General features: G+C 33.8%; 3 protein-coding genes and 2 non-coding genes across 6 annotated transcripts; 1 reads left to right on the top strand and 4 right to left on the bottom strand.

Annotated features, from left to right (window-relative positions):
* Positions 1 to 4,517: 4,517 nt before the first annotated feature.
* LOC125186540 (cotton fiber protein) lies at positions 4,518 to 5,313 on the bottom strand. The gene has a single exon (XM_048082921.2). The coding sequence runs from the start codon at positions 5,293 to 5,295 to the stop codon at positions 4,654 to 4,656; it is 642 nt and encodes a 213-aa protein (XP_047938878.1). The 5' UTR covers positions 5,296 to 5,313; the 3' UTR covers positions 4,518 to 4,653.
* Positions 5,314 to 9,190: 3,877 nt separating this feature from the next.
* On the bottom strand, positions 9,191 to 10,230 carry LOC125191008 (protein TIFY 5A). Its single transcript, XM_048088465.2, has 3 exons — positions 10,093 to 10,230; positions 9,809 to 9,902; positions 9,191 to 9,547 (listed from the first exon to the last, which is right to left on the bottom strand). Exons 1-3 carry the CDS (start codon positions 10,137 to 10,139, stop codon positions 9,359 to 9,361), a joined length of 330 nt encoding a protein of 109 aa, XP_047944422.1. The 5' UTR covers positions 10,140 to 10,230; the 3' UTR covers positions 9,191 to 9,358.
* Positions 10,231 to 16,719: 6,489 nt separating this feature from the next.
* On the bottom strand, positions 16,720 to 19,485 carry LOC125188262 (DUF1365 family protein). Of its 2 annotated transcripts, XM_089058327.1 has the most exons (6): positions 19,139 to 19,485; positions 18,700 to 18,811; positions 18,443 to 18,535; positions 18,107 to 18,307; positions 17,725 to 17,948; positions 16,720 to 17,106 (listed from the first exon to the last, which is right to left on the bottom strand). In XM_089058327.1, exons 1-5 carry the CDS (start codon positions 19,429 to 19,431, stop codon positions 17,736 to 17,738), a joined length of 912 nt encoding a protein of 303 aa, XP_088914453.1. In that variant the 5' UTR covers positions 19,432 to 19,485; the 3' UTR covers positions 16,720 to 17,106; positions 17,725 to 17,735. The 2 variants fall into 2 exon arrangements, with proteins under 2 accessions (XP_088914453.1, XP_047940988.2); XM_048085031.2 differs by lacking the exon at positions 16,720 to 17,106 and having other exon boundaries at positions 17,582 to 17,948.
* Positions 19,486 to 20,615: 1,130 nt separating this feature from the next.
* Positions 20,616 to 20,687, top strand: TRNAD-GUC (transfer RNA aspartic acid (anticodon GUC)). Its single transcript has one exon. It is a non-coding gene; the product is annotated as a tRNA-Asp (tRNA).
* Positions 20,688 to 20,740: 53 nt separating this feature from the next.
* On the bottom strand, positions 20,741 to 20,814 carry TRNAV-CAC (transfer RNA valine (anticodon CAC)). The gene has a single exon. It is a non-coding gene; the product is annotated as a tRNA-Val (tRNA).
* Positions 20,815 to 21,324: the final 510 nt, after the last annotated feature.

Raw genomic sequence — 21,324 nt, 5'->3', positions numbered from 1 at the left:
ATTAAGCAAATTCCACTTATAAAAATAATTACTTATAAGAATTTCATACTCTTCTCTACATTTTCTCTTTAGTATATATCTACTTATTTTGTCGGCCCAATTCATGCATAACAACATCATAGTTAAAATAATAAATTTATGCATTTAATTAACGTTAAAATGCAACATTTGTATATGTAGGTGTTACACTTGGCAATAAGGTATGACAAAATTATAAACCTTTTGTCGTTTAATGATATAGGAAAAAAACTTAATAAGTCACAATCAATTTATACGTTGAAATTATTCAAATATGTTCGTTCATAAAGTAATGTGAAATCATTAAACTTCAACGTTTCATTGGAAGTTATTTTACTTATTTTCCTTCATTTAACTGATGCAAATCTAATGTCTCTATTTTTCTAAAAATAAAATGATGTTGTTTCTTTCATAAAACTTTCTAGTGGTACATGCTCCTTAGACAACATTTAATGAAGCAATAAATAACTTCACTTATCTTTAAATTGATTTATTTTCACATACAATAGTCAAATTACTTTTTTTACTAAAATCATTTACGGGTATTATTGAAAACATATTATACTGAAACATATTATAAATTTGGGCATAATCGATATTGTTTTTCAAATCAGATCATAAATATGCAAAATCCACACAAAAAATTTGTACTGATTGCACAAAATTTCTAAGGACCCGTTCTACCACAATAAAACATATGAATAAAAAATTCCACTAAAATTATAGGAGTAGTATTATTGTCCCATTCATAGTTAGGGAAGCCCTCCTCTGTCTCCAGCTTCTTTGCCTGCCTCCATTTATAACTCATGCATTTTTCTTTTTTTTTTTTTTTTAGTTTTTAAATTGATGAAAATGCCGACAAATAAAAGAACTCCATAAGACAAAAAATAGATGAAAAAAAAAATACTAAATACGAAAACTAAAGAAAAGGTGTGGTCTAGACCCAACCCAGGCCCAGACGCAGTTCGTAGCTAGGCCACACCCCGCCTCATCTCGGGTCTCAAGTTCGGCCAATTTTTCGACGCACTATGAGTGCCCTAAAACTCATGCCAATTATTATTATTATTATGGGTTTTTTGATTGACAAAATTATATCTAATGATTGAAAATGTATTATGTTTGGTTAATAAGATTGAATCTCATAGCTTAATCTTAGACAAATATTCTTATGATAATTAGTCATAGCCATTTCCATCTAACAAAAATGATCGTATAACTTAATTTTAAATGAATAATCATATAATAATGAGTTATGACAACTGAACGACACCAGTATATTGATTCGAATCCAAGTGGCAAGAAAGATAAAAGGCATACAAAAGAGGGGATTAAATGATATCGAATGGTATATATAGTGTGGTGGTAATGATGGTATGGGTTTGGGACTAGCGTAACATGATGAAATCCAAACCCACAATTTGGGCTTTAGAAATAAAAATTAGATGCCCATGCTATCTATATACCGTATCATAATCTCATCAAATATGGCCGCCACGCATACCCATAAATGATAACGACTCATCAACAATATGTCACATTCTTTCATCATTTCAATTTTATTTCTATTTTTTTGGTAACTAAACAATAAACTTTCATTGAGTATGTGTAAAGTAAACAAGTTAGGTAAAAAATTAAGAGAGTTGATTAAAGCTGGCTGATCAGCTATCAACTTAATACACTGTCACCATATTAATCCCTATCCACTCTACATTATTTTTATTTGGTTGATATTAATATTTTTATTAGAAACAATACAATATTTTGTGTTTATAATTTTGCTAAACTATAAAATTGAGTTAAATTTTATTTTGATATAAAAAAAATGCTAAAGCTATGAAATGTCTTCTTAGGCTCTCAACTGGTGCAAGACTCGACGAAATTCGAACTTATAACTAGCTACGGTCATAGACTTGTAACACCATTGGTAGAGACTATAGAGTTGTCAAAACAAGCCTAGCATATGACAGAACAAACACGCCCTTGACCCGAGCAAGCCAGATCCTGGATTGGGCCGGACCCAACTGCAACTACGAAATTGTCGTCGTCCGAATATAAAACAAAATCCAGCTAAGCTCCTAAAGGCTCAAACAACTCCAAGAAGTTGAGAACTTTTGTGTGTGACTCTTTATTGTTGTGGAAGGGGACAGAAGCTAGATTTATATAATAGCAAAAGCTACCAAATAGTATTATTAGGTGTGTCTCCAACTTGTCTCCATATATACCTTTAAACAATAACAAGTGATGAGCGTGTAGACATTCCCATCCAAATGCAGCTTCAAGACAAACTTTATGCACTACATTATTCGTAACTAATACGACAAGCGCTCCACACGGGGTGCGATAAGGGGCCCACATACACTCGGCCGCGCTACCTAATCCTATCTAGTGAAGCACAGAACAAATTTGTGATGCATTGGTGAAGAATGTGTGCATGGTTGTGTCCACATATGTAGTTAAGAAGCCGATATACATATCTCAGGAATGTCGTTAGTAGTCGGGCCCAGACCCGAGTGGGGAGGGGATGTTGTGCATGAAGAGTTGGAACAAAGAATAGCAAGTCATGTATGATTGAGGAGTGGTTTGAAGGTTGCATCCGCGTGGATCACGTGCTTCTAATAGTTGCGCAAGTGGGATCGCAGAGTCGCTTTCTTGATCTTGAACGGGTCTTGTTCAAGAAAAACCATATACCAGTTGCGTCCTGCAAGGCTTTCGAGCCCTCTTTCAAAACACAAACCAACGAGTTCTTACTACGACATCAGGGCGAATAACGGCCTAAAGAAAACAAAAACTTATCAATAATTTAAGACAGATTTCAGTAGGAAGAGTCAAGTAGAGCCAAAGTAGTCCTAACTTCTGTTAAATGTGGCATTAATAAAAAGAATTTAAACTTACATGCATAAGTAAGTAATCCAATTTTTCAATCACCAAAATCAACTTTGAGGAGGCCTGGTAGCAAGAGCCAAAAACAAATCAATACATATACTCCAAGTCAAGAAGCCATTGGATTAGCTTTTAGTATTTTGAGTGACTCTATGCATATGCTCCAAGTCAAGAAGCATGAAAGCCTATGAAGGAGAAAGCACACTTAAACATTTTTACTACACTTAAATCAAATCTATTTCAAATAGTATCAAATAATCAATAGCCTCAAAATCTCAAAAGCAGGAAATCATCTCCAGTCAAAAGCTCACATTTTTATCACAGAAATTGTGACTAGTTATGTTATATTCAGAGAACAGCAATCCAACAAAGATAACAATTTTTTCATAAAACAAATGAGTAACACACACAATAGAAAGCATGATGCAGAAACTAGAGGTGCCCAAAGTTCCGGAACCGCCGGTTACGGTTCGGAACAACCAGTTTCGGTTTTGGAAATTATTGAACCGGACCAAACCGCGAGGGTGTTTCTCGGTTACGGTTTCGGTTTCAGTTCCGAACTGACGGTTTTCCACGGTTCTGGCTCGGTTTCACGGTTTTCTGACGGTTTTGCCACGGTTTCGGTTTGGAAATTTTCGAACCTGAACTGAACCACGGTTCTAAAATCGACGGTTTCGATTCGGATAAATTCTCATGATTTCGAACTGGAACCGTAGACATTGGGCACCTATAGCAGAAACCAGAATTCTAGAAACACACACACATGACACACCAGAGAGAGAGAGGTGTTTAAAATGCAAATTCCAATTCCATTTCTGAGCTATCCAAATCCAAGAGAAAAATAATTAGTAAATAGCATTAGCATACATGCTTATTGGGCTGCAACAGCCAGCCCATCCCAGCCCAGCCTGATCATATATTTTCAAATAAATTGGCTTCAATGCTCATTTGTTTTAGGCTGGCCCGAAGTCGTAATTAAACAATTTCCATTGAACGTAACTTTAATACTCCTATATGAGTATGACGCAATATTAATTTAGAAGAACAATAGTACTATGAAATACTAGTAGAATACCTAAAAACGTTGTCTTACAATTGAATCGACGCTTCAGTAATTTTGATTAAATGAATAAATAAACCCTTTAATTTGTATTAATATCAATACATACGTTAAAATTATTTTTATATTAATATCATATTATAATATTGGATGAATGAATTGGAAAATTCAGTAAACATATTTTGAATTTTAAAACTTACTTTAAAATAAATCAAAATATATTTATGTTTAAATTTTATTTTACACTCAAGATTTGTCAAACGTAATTCTAATCCAATTTTATACATTATGAATATAAATTAATTTAATATATAGCTTGTAGCCCGATTAGTCTTCATAGTTGGAAATTTCTAAATCGGATATATAACATTTAAACTCGATTAGCCCATAATCCGAATGGGGTTGAGCCACTGGCTCGATTGACATCCTAGTTATACGTGATTGTTCTTTAGGTGAAAAGTCAATGTCCATGACTCTATGATCCATCAGCAATGCAAATCATCTCAAATCAATGATATGAGACTCTCTCCTCCTATTCTCACCACGTCCCAAAACTTAGTTACTACGAGAAAGATCATATTCACATATATACTCTCTCTATATATAATTCGAAATAAGCATAACAAAATCATGATAGCTACGCTACCATGTATGAAAATTATGAGACAGCAAAAAACAAAAAACAAAAACAAAAATCAGGCCAAGGGTCGTCGGTTTCTGACAGCTTGAAGCCTAATCTGTCGGTTAAACCTTCGAATAAACTCCTCCACTCTTTCATTCACTTCTTCATCCGACATTCTCGAGTACTCGTCTTCTTCCCTTTCAGCTTCAGACAACGTCTCCACCGCCTCCTCCTCTTCCACCCTCTCAATCTCACTTTCTTTCTCATCATCATCTTTTTCGATTTCGAGGGTTTCTTGTGTGAAGACAATGTGATCGTCATCTGAAGCAGCAGCAACAACCACCACCTCTATTATCTTTTCTGGAGGTGTCTGATGATGATGATTTGGTGTTGTTTTTGGGACATATTTGGTGGGGAAATTATAGGGGAGAGGGGTTGGTGGGAGGTTGTTTTTGGTGTGATCTTCGAGGGTTTTGGAGGGGGAGAAGGCGCCGGAATCAGCAGCGATGATGAGGATGATGGTGTTGGACATGATGAACCAGAATTTGGTGGTGCGGATGAGAGTTGAAGGGGAGAGATTGAAGATGTAGAATGTGGAAAGGTACATGATTATGAATACAAGGAAGAAGTAGAAGGAGTTTAGATTGGATTTCTTCTCCTTTTTCTCTAAGTTTAGGGTGAGTTTCTCTTTGTGATTTAACAATGCCATGCCCATTTTTGGGTGGTGGGGTGGGGTGGGGGTGGGGTGGGAAGTTGAAGATGAAGAGGAGTATTTATAGGGGGTTTTGAGTTGAAATAGAGTGAAGAGGAGCTAGATGGGATCATTGGAAATCCTTTATTTTGTAATGTTCTATGTTTTTGTGGGTTTTATATTCTAAATTATTGCTCTATTATTTGAAAAGGGAAGATATATTGTTAATCAATCAAGTCGGGATCGATAATATTAGAATTGGACTAGGAGCATAAATAGTAAAAGCAATCAAAGGGCATGGAATACTCTATTAGGGAATGAAAAATCTGATGGCAATATTTGGAGGGCGTACTAAAAAAAAGGTGGAGTTTATTTAAAATCTTGCGGTACTATTCGCACCGAAAATTTTACATGTGATGGAATTTTTTTCGCTAATTATACCATTTCCAAATGTTCTGACTATTCTTGCACTTATGAAAGTGTTCGAAAAATTTTATGATTGTTTATGCTCATTAAAGTCCGCTATTTTTTTTGTGGTGATATAAAGGATGGGACTTTTTTGACAAATGCCATTATCGGTAATCTGTCAATAAATTTTTACCGACGATCAAAATCCATCGGTTAAATTTACCAACAATGTTTACATTGACAATGCCGATCGATCCATTGATAATCTTGATTACCCGGGCGAAATAATATTCAATAAATAAGTGGGACTAGATATAATTTTAAACATCACAAATTCAAATAAATTTGAGTAAAGGCTGTAATTATGTTAATATAAATTTCGAATTTAAAATTTTGACCCCTCTCACCGTAAATTGGAGACATGACGACACCCCGTCAAAATCAAAATAAACAATTCATATGGATTGATCATGCATGCATGCGAGTAGTGAGTTGGCTTAGTTAATAATTGAGAGGGTATAAAATGACAAATAATGTTATAATTACCCATGACTTGTTTGTCATGCTAATAAACAATATAGTGATCATACGTGCACTTGCTAGGAGATTCAAGGCCCAATGTATCTCCCCACCTATTAAAGACGAGTCGTAGTAATCAAAATTCATTTTGCAAACTATTAATTTTGTTGCATTTTATTGGTGCACTAATATGTTTACCAATGTCATTAAGCTTACAAATAACATAAATATTTATAAAAATAGAAAGAAAATGTACTCCACTTTGTAACATAAGATCTCTCGCGATGAATTTGACTTATTCTCTACTTGCAATTGACAATATATTTTTTTATATTAGGACAGCTAGTTATACTCCTTTTTTTGTCCTTAATATTTTCATGTACTAGTATATTAGGTAGACATGAGGGATGATTTAAAATCCGGAGTTATAATAATAATTAATTAAATTTGAAAATTGAGATTTTGTTCTATGTTGTAACTTTATTTCTATGGCAAGTTTATTTCTCTATCTTTGTTAAATCTCTAAATTATACTACCTCTGTCCCGGCTAAGATGACACATTGCTTAGCCGGCACGGGGTTTTAGGAGTTATTGGTTAAAGTGTTTAATTGGAGAGAGAGAAGGTGGGTGTAAGTATTAAAGTAGAGAGATAAAGAAAGATGGATATTTTAATAGGAGTGAGAAAAAGTGGTTGAGTGTATTAATTGCAGAGAGAAAGTTACCAAAAAAGAAAATGTGTCATCTTAGTTGTGACAAACTAAAAAGAAAAATGTGTCATTTTAAGCGGGACAGAGGGAGTAATAAGATTGGGGGACTTTTAGATATTAAATGTGAAGTGTTTGGCTCCGTCACTTTATATATCAAGAAATTATAATAAAATAATACTACCACCGTCCCCTAAATATTGACACACTTTGACCCCGCACGAGTTTTAAGAAATGTAATGGAAAGTGAGTTGAAAAAGTTGGTGAGATTTGGGTCCTACTTTTAAAGTATTAGTTTAATTATAATAAAATGTGAGTATGAATGAGTTAGTGGAATATTAGGTCCATTACAAAAAATGGTAAAAGTGAAGTGTGTCAAATTTTTAGGGACAGACTAAAATGGTAAACTGTGTCAAACTTTCAGGGACGGAGGTAGTAACTATTTAATATTTTGTTAAATTTCTATATATTGAGGTTAATTTTTAATTTAGATTTTAAATGGAATTTGCCGAGCAAGCTATGAAATGTTTTGTTGAACGAGGAATGCAATATCAATCATGATTTAGCAATGATTGCATAAACTAATTGCGGCTCAATCTCTATCCCCCCAAGTGTAGTTTTCAACATTGATGCTAAAATCCACAAATTGTGAATAGTAAAATGACCCCATCTTCCAAAAGTCTGCAAAATAACCTCATCTTATGCTACATAATTGTGAGATGTAGACCTCTCATCCAATGACCATTTTTCTCTTGTTCCACAAGTGTACGCTTCGAAATTCACTTAAAATATGAATTTAGGTGATGTGGCAGCCCAATCATTGTGTGCTGGCCGTCGGATTTTCGCCACGTGTGACCTTAGTGGCATACATGTAGCACATTTTAATCACCGGCACCTGTTAGTGCCAATTAAATAATTGTAACAAAGCCCTAATTTGCGAGATCTTTTTGAAAATATTTTAGCTACTTCAATGTTTATCAAAGATTCTTGGCCTATGTCCTAGGTATGTGGCAATTTTCAATTCGAAATTTTTGTCTGGATTAGTTGGATTGGTTAACACGAATTTAGTAATTGTGTTACGAAAAGAGTTCTTCAAGAAAACTCAAAATAATAATTACATTTGAAAAGGATACCAAGAATATAATATTAGTCTAGGTCAATGGTTTAGATTGGGCTTAGATTGAATAATGGGCTTATAAGTTAGATAATTAGTGCTAAAGTATATTTTTGGGGGTTGTCTTACTATTTGGGCTTCCCTCTAGATTCGTTTAAAGCCCAACGGTTTGTATTATTGAACTATTATTCAACTAGACCTAAGTGGCTGAGTATTACTATCTATATTTAGTAAGAAATCCAAAATCCAAAAGGATATGAAAAATACTGTCAGTGCAAAATTTCAAGTAACTTGTAGGCAGTAGTTACCTAATAAGAAGGTTGCGGCAGCAAATAAGTGTAGAAAATGGAACGTCTCTATTAAGACGGAACGGAAGGAGTAACATATATGGTTAATTTAAATAAGTTTATCTATTGAAATAAATGAGGTACATTAATTTGAAATTAATTAAAATTATTTAAATTGTTTAAATTCTGGGTAGGGCCGAAATAGATGGCAATATCTTTTAGATGGGCTTGCTATAAATAATATTTAAGCAAACAAATAAAAATTGAGCAAACCCATTGTTAGAAATAATTCAAGACATGACACGTGTTAACTTTCCTTGATGCTCTAACCCATTTCCCTTTTTTTGAAAACAAAAAAGAAAGAAATTCAAAAGTTATGAATTTTCATTTCTTGCATCTCACTTCGTCTCTCCTCAGGCTCTAACCCATTTCCCCTTTTTTAAAACAAAAAAGAATTTGAATTGTCTCCTCTAGCTTTCTCTCTTCTCACAGATGTCCGTGGAATCGGACACCGATGAAACTCGCTTTTTGGTGGCACTCTGAGGCCAATGATGGGTATGCCGACCCTAATGACCCCTAATGACCCCACCTGGCTTCTACCCCATCATATGCACACACATATACTTTTAACTTATAAATAAATGGTGTGCATTATAAATAGCGAAGATGTCATGTTTAACTAATAATAAGTCCAAGAGAATGATAACAATTTCGATAAATATTGTATGAATTGCATGACATGGTCCTAACAAAATATAGAACGTGGTCACCTAATACTCACCAGCCATTAGACCACAAATAATTCCTTATAGTACTATTAATTAAACAATGAAGCAAAATTAAACATTACAATGTGCAAAACGTATACTAACTAACAACAAACAATATATTTTAAACTAATTTGCATTAATTAATTGTACTCCACATGTTTCATCAAACATTGCTAAACATCTCAAACCCAATACAACATTAAGTCCCTTAATATGCATCTAATAATAATAAACCAACTCATAATCTAATTAACACTCAAATCATTAATCAACCAACTAAAACCTCTATTGTCTGGCAATCGAGTATGGCGATATCGTTTGAGCCCTACTCTTTCTCTTCTCCAGAAATCTCTTCAGCGACCTCTTCATCGACAGCCCGGTCGCCGCACTATACACCGGCGAATTCATCGCCGCCAAATTCTTGCTCGATTTCTCCTCCGCTTCCCGGCTCGCCAGCGATATAATCGCTCTCACCTGCGCCATAATTAATTCAAATTAGCCTCATTGTAATCTGCCTAATGGCTTCGCGCGCAACTTTAAAGTTTTTTTCTACTAATTATTTTTAAAATTTCTTCAAATTTAGTGTAAATTATAAAGTAAAGTCCCTAAACATTATCTAAATTACTCAAAAGTATACTTTAAAACAAAATTTAGAAATCTCAGCCCTTATCGATAGATATTTCTGCGTCCGCCCCTGCCTATGCATATAAAATAAAAATAATTTAAGCTTTTTACCTGAAGCTCCGTTGCATCACAACAAGCCATTTTCCCATTGTAGAAAATTGACAGCTGCTGCTTTTTGTTCGAACTCTCGTCGTTCAAATCCAACCTTTTCAAATAAACACAAAAACAATTACTCCCAGAGTCACATTTCACTTTTACCATATATAGTAAATAAATCTCACGTTCTACTATATAATCAATATAAAAAAAATGGACTCATTATTTCACTGACTGTTATTTACATTTCTTAAAAGCCGTGCGCACGGCTAGAGAGAGAGAGAGAGAGAGAGAGTTACATGGAAGGCGTGACGAGGCGAAGCTCCAAATTGCAGTTGCGCTTCATGATCAAGAGATGAATCTAATGAGAAGGAGAAGGAGAATGAGTTTGAAGGAGAAGATGAGCGGTGGATGGGATTCTTATAAATAGGAATATGAGTGAGACACGAAACGAATACGGAATTCCGCCACCTACAAAAATTAAAAAATTAAATAGGAAAAGAAAAAAAGACAGCAGTTTAATGGCGAAATAAAATAAATATGTATCACGTGTTACATGAGTTAACTAGAATTAGCAATGCGCTCTTTATTTGTGTACCGCTTCTCTTTCGTAATTTCGCACGTGCTTTACTTAACTCGGCCTCCACTTTCTCTCCTTTCACCTATTTTCTCTAACCTCAATTTTTAGTAAATTTTTGTGTTTTGAGAATTTGGGATAAATTGGATTTTAGTTGCGTAATTATGTGAGCAATATTATCCGTGCCGTAATTACTTGAGGTGACAAATATATTTTTTTTTAAAAAATTAAAGTGCAATATTTTTAGCTAGTATGAGTTGTGCTATTTTTACTCCCTCCGTCCTAAGGAAGATGACCCCTTCCTTGGGCAGCACGAAATTTTATGCAACTTTATCTTGTGTGTTAAGTAGAGAGATGAAAGTAAGAGAGGAGGAATAAAATAGAGATAAAATGTGTTTCTATTTTTAGTAATGGATCATCTTGATTGGGACAAACTAAAAAAGGAAAGTGAGTCATTTTTAATGGGACAGAAGGAGTACAAGTGGAGTAGTATTATTATCTGAAAATTTGGAAATGTATAAAAGGCTATATATGTGAATTTAAGTCAAAAAATTTGATTTTTATTGGTTATACTACTCCTAAATTTTATAAATATTCCCGCTGTGGCTGACTATAAATCTCCATCCGTCCCATTAAAGATGATCTATTTTCCTTTTTTATTTGTCACAACTAAGTTGACTCATTACTAAAATTGGAAATCTTTTATCTATACTTTATTCACTTTCTCTTACTTTACTATTTCTACTTAACACACAAAATAAAACTGCATAAAATCTCGTGATGCCTAAGGAAAGGGTCATCTTCCTTGGACCGGAGGGAGTACTACGTAGCAATTAAGCTTTTCACAAATTAAGCAAATTAATTAATCTTAAAGTTTTCATGTCACGAACTGATGATTATACGAAGAATTGAAGGGTTTTTTTTTTTTTTAACTATACTTGACGTATCTTATTAACGAAATTAAAATGCTATCTCAATTGATTGTATCGGGACTTAGTTAATTTTTGCCTTGATATTAGTATACATTAATCTCGTGGTGATACACATATATTTTCCTAAAAATGCGATATACTATAATATTACTACTAACGACAAACACAAATGTTTATGTGTTATAAATATTTTTAATTAATTGCTCATAAAAAAATGTCGATAAAATCACGTTAATAAGTGCGTTGGTTAATACAAAATTCTTTTATGGATTTGGCCGTACTTTTTGATTTAATCTTAAGTGTTATTAATGTAAACACTTGGTTACTAGATTTATCATTTTCTGATTGTAACTATACTTGCTACGGAGTATAGGTAATTTAAATATCACTTAATTAATGTATGTAGTTTCCCTAATAACATAGACATTAATATGTGTCGATATACAATTTGTCCGATTAATTATATTTGACTAGCATATCTTATGAACTACTTGAGTTCCCACTTCCCATTAATGTGATTTGGATAAATCAGTTGTTACTTTTCCAATTTTCAAATTTGTAATTTTTTTCTTTAATTAATATGCCAAAAATCCAAAATGAATTAAGGTAGGATGCGGCGACCAGAAAGTAAAAGGCATTGCATATCTAAATAAAATACAACTTAAATTAAACTAATCCAAATGATAATCTAGGTCTTAATTTTGCTATAAAAAATTCTTACAATTGCTGTCCATATAAATAATATTAGTAAAAAGGAAAATAATATGAAACCATGATTACTACTAAACTTTCTTAAACTAATATATATGCAACACATTTTCCTGAAAAAACGTCAAACAATATGTTATAACACATACCCCTATTCAATTAGATTGATTGAAAACGAAATATATACCTGTTCAAAGTGGTCCATCTTTTTCGTGACTATAGTTGCTATTATCAGATATATCCTCGTGTTATTTTTTATTGATCAACTATATAGTGAATTGATGCTATAAAATATTTATGAGACGGGTCCACAATTTATAGATATTTCCCATTAGTTGATATGGGTAATAAAACGTTTTCATAATTGAAAATTTGAATTGAATTTGTGCCTACTAATCTAGATAGAGGAATACTAGTTTTTTTCAATTTTTTTTAGTATCATAAGCATGACTCATATGGTTAGTGTAATAAAGATGACAGAAGAGATGATCGCCAATACAGCCTCTGGAGTAGCTCATTTACACACTTTTTAATCAGTTGGCGGCTCTCTTTATCGGATATCCTTAAACTCAATACTGACATCTTACTAGAAGGATCTGGACATGCTTTTGGTGATAGTCTCATTTGTTATATTGTAGGAACTTGAAAATATGGTTTTGTTTCTAATATTAAAGTGTGTACTATTTTGTCTGTTGAAATTTACTGTACTGTAAATATTGCATATTTATAGTACAGTAAGTTATATTTCATTCGTTTCTTAAAATAGAAACTCTTTTTTTGTTCATTTCTTAAAAATAGAAATTTTCTATTTTAGCAAATCCCTTTCTCTCTAATAAGATGTGATTGATTTTCTTTATATGTCTGTATTTTACCAATTTCAATTAAATCCCAAATCATTTCAAAACTTATATTTAAAAAAAATAGAATCCTAAGTCCACTCAACTTCCTCCACACCATATACTTTACTCTCAAGCTCATAATTAGGATTCGCTCCACTTTGGAGAAAGATGAATTAATAGAAAATTACATAATTTCATAACATAAGCAATATTGATAAACGTTGACCATCTCCATTATACATAGATAAATTTTTCCACTCTCTAATACCTTCAAATATCAAATCTAGTTTTGTAATGTTAGCTATGTGGGGGTAATTTATAAGATTACTCCTACTAAGTAGCTAGTAAGTTTTGTAAGGACCAGATTTATGGAAATTAATTTCTTTCCAGGGTGATAAATTTTATTTGTGTAACTTTTTTATACATGGTTATAATTCATTATTTTCCTATTATCTGAAGTCGTTTTAACTCGAAATTAAGAAGAAATACGATCATTAATTTAGTTAGGGCTTATAACTCTTAATGCACATTTCAAAATATTTCTGAAATATTTTCTTTGTTATTAAAGGTCTTCTCATTTTTTCTGCATATACTTAGTCTAGTTCAAACCTCTCATTCATAAATAGTTTTAGAGCTTTATAGCAAAACCACCACCCCCCCTCTTGTATATACTTGCATCAGATAATCCGATCACATGTCAAATCAATTTGGAATCGTAGGATTATATTATCTCCATTAATAACGCAGACAAAAACTTTATGGATAAGCAAGGAAATATCATTTCACAATATTTCCTAAAAATCCACTTGTAGATAAGAAAATATGTTATTTGGGCCACAGCAGGATAACGAGGCACATTAATTCGTGGACAATTTTGCAAATGTGTCTCGTTAAAAATATACTAGTACGATTAGTTACGTTGTATTCTTTAAAATGTAGATCCTCCTTGTCCAAGAGTACTATATATCATTATATTTTTAAAATGTAGTTATATTATTTTATAATAAAATATAAAATTAAATTAGACTACACATTAAATAGGATATGATCAGTAAATAACTATCTTAAATATACTTGACATATATATATATATATATATATATATATATATATATATATATCAAGTATATTTGGTTGACATACAAATGTCTTTGTATTAACATCTACAATGTAGGTTGCTGACATAGTTGCCAGTTATCAATTTAACAAGATCTCGCATTAAAGTCTAGATATATAGTACTCCCTCCGTCCCGGCTAAGATGACACATTGCTTAGCCGGCACGAGATTTTAGGAGTTATTGGTTAAAGTGTTTAATTGGAGAGAGAGAAGGTGGGTGTAAGTATTAAAGTAGAGAGATAAAGAAAGATGGATATTTTAAGAGGAGTGAGAAAAAGTGGCTGAGTGTATTAATTGGAGAGAAAAAGTTACTAAAAAAGGAAATATGTCATCTTAATTGGGACAAACTAAAAAGGAAAACGTGTCATCTTAAGTGGGACGGAGGGAGTAATAAAGAAATAAGATAGAATGTCTCAATTTTGTAAGAATAGACATGTTAATTAATTTGCTTGGAAAAAGTAATCTAATATTGTACTTGTACAATTTATACTCCCTCCGTCCTAGACTCCAGTTAAATAGTACTATCTTCGTCTTCCAAATATTGTCTCACTTTGACCCAACACGAGTTTTAAAAAATGTAATGAGAAGTGAATTGAAAAAGTTAGTGGAATGTGAGTCGTACTTTTATGTATTGGTTTTATAATAAAATGTGAGTAGGATTGAGTTAGTGAAATATGAGGTCCACTACCAAAAATGGTAAAAAGTGAAATGCGACAAATTTTGTAGGACGAATTAAAATGGGACAAACTTTCAGGGACAGAGGTAGTATGAAACATTAGGCAACTGACACGAGATTTTATGTAATGTTGTTTTGTGTGTTAATGAAGAGGGAGTAAAGTAAGAAATATGAAAAGTTGAGATAGAGTTGTTTTCATTTTAGAAAACGTTTAATTTTTAATGGAATATTAGGGAATATAATTTAGCAGTACTAATATGAGAAGTGAAATGCATTTAAAATGAGAATTTTAATAAGGTGTGACAGTTGAAAAATGTGTTTAATTTAGTACTAATATAAGAAGTGAAATGCATTTATAATGAGAATTTTAATATGGTGTGAGAGTTGAAAAATATGTTTAATTTAGTACTAATATAAGAAGTGAAATGCATTTATAATGAGAATTTTAATAAGGTGTAAGAGTTGAAAAATATGTTTTGCACACGAGATATTTTCTTTGAAAGAATCACATGAAAGATGTAGTAGTACTTTATATGTAGAGGGAGAAATATCATTTTCTAGTTCGTATATATCATAAGAAAAGCATGCTGCATTTATAAGACTATTTCAGGAAGGTGCGCTGAAAATTATGAAATGCACGTTAATTTGTTTCAGCATTATAGTCAATAATTAATATCGAATTCAATATACACGTGTAGCCCAACAATGGAAAGGTGGGTAGCTCAACAAATGGTTTTATCTCGTGAAAATATCCCAATTTTATGGTATTGTGAAAAAATTACAAACGTTTTTAATTTTCACTTTAAAATACCTCGCAAAAAAAATTTCTACTGCATATTGCCATAATAAATATTTCATTTGTCCATAAAAAAAATAGACTAGTTTTATCATTTTGGGCCATCCACTAAAATTAGACTAATTCTGAAAGTGACAAGTTTTAAACTAGTACTAACACTACATATCATTCTAAAGGGATGTGATCAAATGAGAACTCTAAATATTGTACAAACTCAAAACTATGATCTGGACCATTGAAAAATGTCAACAAGCTGTGTTGAGGAGTTTTGAGTTTGTACAATATATAAGTTTGCATTTTATCACTACCCTTATTCTAAATTCTAAATGTAGACCTCACAATTTACCAGCACTACTTCCACCACATTTTCTCTCCGTCTCTTTTACTTTACTAATTTTACATTAAAACTCGTGCAGTTTATAACTTTGGTCTATTTTTTTTTTTAAACGGAGGGAGTATTTTAATGTCCACGAGACCAATTGTCCCTCAACATTATTGAAGTATTATAATAACATGAATGTGAAATTGGAGAGAATGTCGGGCCAAACAATTATATCCTAACCCAAGATTAGTGTTTAATTAGTGTTAGTTGGTGGAAAGTTGAATTAAACATTCTTCCCAACATGAGCAACATGCCGCCGCTTGCGTGAAAAGATTTGTTTTTTGCTCCGAAATAAAGCAGAAACAATTTGATTTTAATCCGAAACTTTGTTGAATATTTGATAAATTATACTTGTCTGTCACGAAAGGCACCTACAATTTTCTTCTTTTTTGTCACGCTTATGTTCATGGCAGCGGTGTTTAATGTTATTGTACCAAATTAATATTTTGACGAATCGACATTGGAAAGTGAAATTTCATACGTTCTTCCAATATTGAGATTTCGGCATAATTTTCTGATGGGAAGAAAGTCGAAATAGTTTTTCCTATTAACATATCAATTCTCTACAAAGGCGAGCCCAAGACAATTCACAAAAACTATGTAAACAAAACTCAGGGACATCCACTGCAGTGGTGGATCCAGGATTCGAAAACGGATGGATTGCGGGATATATATTAGTACTAGCTTGGTTTAGGAAGAAAATATGGCTATTTTTTTCGATATTCGGACAAGGAGCAATTAGTCACACTGAAGGGACGGTCGCCACTCGCCCCCTCCCACCCCCTAGATCTGCCGGTGATCCACGGTAAGAAAGTAAAAGGATGGGGAAATCCGGACTTAATCCTCTCAACCCAAGTACCAAATTGCCATATAAGCATTTTCTTCTCGAAACAATCGAGTTTGAAATCTTGGAATACAATTTTATTTCGAATATCTCAAACTGATCATGAAATGAGAAAGAACATGAAAGTCCAGATACATGAGTTTGCCAAACCTTCTAAGTGGAGCAGCGAGCACGCCTTTGAATCTTTGAGAAGGCACATATAAAAATATAGTAACATTGAGTAGTAGCAAATTTGCAGTAGAAGAATAGATGTGCAGTTGTTTCCAATTCTTCCTTGCACAAAATACAACGATTAGCATGGACTTCGGATGCACCAAATCTGAGTAATATTTCATTGGTGTTGAGTATTCCATGCAAGGGAACCCACACTTGAAGTTGAGCTCGTGGCAGGGCAACGTTCACATCTTCCTCAAGTGTCCGCGTTCTCTGTAAGTTTCGTGATCTACACAGTAAACACAATGAAGTCAGAATTTGAGGAGCTGAAATTATCACTCGTTTTTTCTCCCAGAATGGTGTGACTCACAGCATAAATAAAGTTTCCAAATAATTTCTCACTCATTGTCCACTAACCTAACACCCTATGCCATGAATAATATGGCCTTTCTGAATGGAATGACCGAACAATCTTGGGAATTTAAGAGATTTACTCTCCGGTCCATAGATCGAACCAAAATCTTGATTGGGCTCCATTCCCAACCCGAGCCCAAATAATAATAATAATATTTTTATTATTATTAACCTCTTGGTGATGTATGAGGAATGCATACAATAAAGATAACTGGATATAGTTGTTTCAAAGTTCAAACAATAAAGAAAAAATATACTCATTCTAACAAAATATATAGAAAATCCCCAGTAACCTTCATAGTACAACACTTGAATGCACGAATCAGGCAACACTTCGTGGATGCAATGGATGAAGCATAAGGTAAAAATCCTTCATATATGACAAATGTACCACCATCACAAGTTCACAACAATTTAATATGTAGAATTTGTATTACATGGAAAATGGTTGAGAATGCTTTGATTTTGTGCAGATACAACAACACATACTTACAAGTGTTAGATTCAACACCAGGGCCATTTAGCATCAGTCCAAGTGAAGCAGTGATTATTTGACATTTTTGTTCCTTCTCTCTGATGGTCGAGCGCCTCCTTGTTCCCAAATGAGGGACACAAACAGATACCCTCATCACGTTTAATAGCATCTTCTCGATATGTTGAATTCTGATATCTTGGGTGTTGTACAAACGATACGTTTTTCCACCAAAGCTTGAGAGCCTACGACAACAGATAATCAGAAATAATCCCAAAGCCAAGCAAACAACTTCAAACGCATGTTTAATCCAATTCAACCTATTACTACTATACAAAAGTGAAGCAGCACGATAACCTGAATCATGTAATGAAAACAGAATCCAGTCTATTGGAGCACTTACATGCCAATATATCCATAACGCGACTTTATGGGGCATCAACCAGAAGAACCACGAGTGATTGTCTGACGATGAAGACGCAACTCTTTTTGCTGTCAATGATGCAGTGAAGTAGTTACCAAGTTCGGGGTGCTGTACCGATATAACTATATGGAGATTATCAGCAGGGTCGTTTGTTCTCAAGCTCCACTTCCCCATCATGTCCTGTGGTCAGGACATCGGAGATTAAAACATAACCAAACGGTGAAAACAGAAGTCAATCCAGTAGCTCAAATAAGACAATTCTCACACTTTGAAAAGCTGCAAAAGTAATTAATGAATGGTAAGTTGGTAACCAACCATGAAAGGGCTGACATGAAGAGGCTTGGCAACTAAATCCGAGTTTGGATCGAATAGAAATGTCACTCTTTCACCCCAAGGAGTATTAGTAACCTGAAGCAGCAAGTTCAATTCAATGTCATCAAGAGGCTTTCTTCCCCATCAAACGGAAGCAAAGGCAGATAATCGTTGCAACCAAAAGCACACACTTGTCATCCACTTCCAAGAAGGCTGATAAATGTATACTTCTAATTGAGAATTTGGCAACATATACACACCTCAGCAATGCATTTTGTGAGAGTTTTCGTTTCGCCTTCAACATCATAGCAATAATACACACTCAACGGATTTTGCTCATATCCCACGCTTGGAGGTATAGTCAACAGAAAACTGGTAATCCAATGGCAATTGATCAGTTTCATTATCCTATCTCCACTTCTTAGACACTTCAGCATAACAAAGCAATCGAAATTTACAACACAGTATGATTTGGCAAATGATTTCTCAGATGCAATGCACCAATTTTTGAATCGAACAGTTGCAGATAATACTATCTCGCTCACAATCTAATTTCACCATTAAATGATCATCTGAAAACCTCAAAATTGTGAATTGAATTTGATTTACCCTATCCGATACTAGAAATCAGCAATTCACAATTAACAGATGCAGAATTGAAAGAGGCGAAAATGTAGGTTTCGATTAGAGGAAAATTACACCGGTCCGTTGGTGTGGGAGGCGGAACGTGCTTCCTCGGCGGAGAGGTGATTGGGCGGTGGATGCGGCGCATTGTCGAGGTCGATAAGGGCATAGCGGACGGAGTAGCGGAAGGAGTGGTGCACAGGGCGGCGGCGCTCGTGGAAGACGGTGCCTTGGTAGAGAGAAACGGAGTTACGGCGGTTGAGTAAGGAATCTGCGGTAGAGAAGCGGCGGAAGGGGAGGAGGAGGGACAGCAGGAGGGAGGTGATGGTGGTGGAGATGATGGAGCAAAGGAGATACAGCAACTCCATGTTTGACTCTCCTTATCCAAACCAATTATTTTCTCTCTACATAATTTTTCCTTTTTAATTTTCTTAGAAAATTGGAAACATAAAGAAAATAATAAATCGACGAATTTGACCGATTTAATTCAGTTTAGGAACTCTATTTAGGAAGTGAGTTCGTAAGTCATGATTTTTAAATATTTATGTTAGTTAATCAAGGATATAGTATGGACTGTGGAGTTAATCCATTTGGTGAGAAATAATAAAGCATGTGTTTGCAGATTGTATATCACTATTAAGCAAACGTAATACTACCTCCGACCCCAAAAATTGTCCCACTTTGACCCATCACGGATTTTAAAAAATGTAATGGAGAGTGAGTTGAAAAAATTAGTGGACTATGGATTCTACTTTTATATAGTACTCCCTCCGTCCCACTTTAGGAGTCCCGGTTGGAATATTTCATTATTGGTAATAGGCCCCACATTCCACTCACCTTTTCCCGCTCACATTTTATTACTCCCTCCGTCCCACATTTATAGTCACATTTAATTAGGGCACGAGTTTTAAGGAATTTGTGGAGTGTGTAATTAATGAAGTGAGATGATGGAGTGTGTAATAAATGAAGTGAGATAGAAGAGTCAGATGGTGGAGTGTGTAATAAATGAAGTGAGATGAAGGAGTGTATAATAAATTAAGTGAGTTGGTTGAAAGTGGATCCCTTGTTGACTTTTTGGTTTTTTATTTTTGTTTTGGTTTATTTTTGTGTTGATAATAGCATTTGAGTGTAATTTTAGTGAATAATGGGGTAAAATTTTATGTCCAAATATGGAAAATTCTAAATGTGACTATAAATGTGAGACGGACTTTTATGGCAAAATGTGACTATAAAACTGGGACGGAGGGAGTATAAAACTAATATATAAAAGTAGGACCCACATTCCACTATCTTTTTTCACCAACTTTCCTATATATTTCTTAATACTCGTGCCGAACTCAACCGAGACTCCTATAGTGGGACGGAGGGAGTATTAGTTTTATAATAAAATGTGAGTAGGAATGAGTTAGTGGAATATAGGGCCCACTACCAAAAATGATAAAAGTGAAATGAGACAAATTTTGAGGGACGGACGAAAATGGAAAAATGGGATAAATTTTCAGGGACGGAGGTAGTATTGTATATAAATATGTGTTGTGATTTCAAATATCAAGTCGTTGTAGTATAGTGGTAAGTATTCCCGCCTGTCACGCGGGTGACCCGGGTTCGATCCCCGGCAACGGCGTTTATGTTTTTGCATGACAAATTAATCATTTATTTTACAGCTGCAAAAAATAATGTCTGAGCCCGGGTTCGAACCGGGGACCTCTAGTGTGTGAGACTAGCGTGATAACCGACTACACCACCCAGACAATCTTGTATTTTTTTATATGAAGTTCATGAATATATTCATATATTGAAGTTTTACAATTTAATTTATAATCATTTATAGTTACTTTGTATTTGGTTCAGACTCTAGAAATGGAACAAGATTTAATACAAAATTGATAAAAAAAATAATACTAAAAAGAAAATGTGGTTGAGATAGTAATATAATTGGATAGTAGACCTACAATAACATTACTTCTGCAGTTCCTCTGTCTCACGGTAAGTGAGACACTTCTTTTGAAAACAAGTTTAGAAAATGATTGTAGTAGTTAATGATAGTGAAGAAAGAATAAAGCAGAGAAGATTACTATCATTATTCTAAAATACATGCTTAAAAGAAGTGACTCACTTACCGTGGTACGAATGGAATACTCCCTCCGTCCATAAAAAATAGGGCAATTGGTGTATAACACGGGTTTTAATGTAGAATTGGTGAAGTAAGAGAGAAGAGAAAAAAGTAAGAGAGAAGAAGAAAAAGTAAATGAGAAGTAGTG

The sequence above is a fragment of the Salvia hispanica genome, chromosome 5 (genome assembly GCF_029641045.1).
Source record: "Salvia hispanica isolate PSC_SH4W2 chromosome 5, Shi_PSC_v1, whole genome shotgun sequence".
Lineage (NCBI taxonomy): Eukaryota > Viridiplantae > Streptophyta > Magnoliopsida > Lamiales > Lamiaceae > Salvia > Salvia hispanica.
This window is presented reverse-complemented; position numbering and strand designations above follow the sequence as displayed.

Coding starts and splice junctions, on each gene's coding strand:
- LOC125186540 (XM_048082921.2), bottom strand. CDS start 5,295: ATGGGCATGGCATTGTTAAATCACAAAGAGAAACTCACCCTAAACTTA.
- LOC125191008 (XM_048088465.2), bottom strand. CDS start 10,139: ATGAAGCGCAACTGCAATTTGGAGCTTCGCCTCGTCACGCCTTCCAT. Junction 9,903..10,092: donor CGCCTCGTCACGCCTTCCAT/GTAACTCTCTCT, acceptor TTATTTGAAAAG/GTTGGATTTGAACGACGAGA. Junction 9,548..9,808: donor GTGATGCAACGGAGCTTCAG/GTAAAAAGCTTA, acceptor ATTATGGCGCAG/GTGAGAGCGATTATATCGCT.
- LOC125188262 (XM_089058327.1), bottom strand. CDS start 19,431: ATGGAGTTGCTGTATCTCCTTTGCTCCATCATCTCCACCACCATCACC. Junction 18,536..18,699: donor TCACAAAATGCATTGCTGAG/GTGTGTATATGT, acceptor TTGCTGCTTCAG/GTTACTAATACTCCTTGGGG. Junction 18,308..18,442: donor TTCATGTCAGCCCTTTCATG/GTTGGTTACCAA, acceptor TCCTGACCACAG/GACATGATGGGGAAGTGGAG.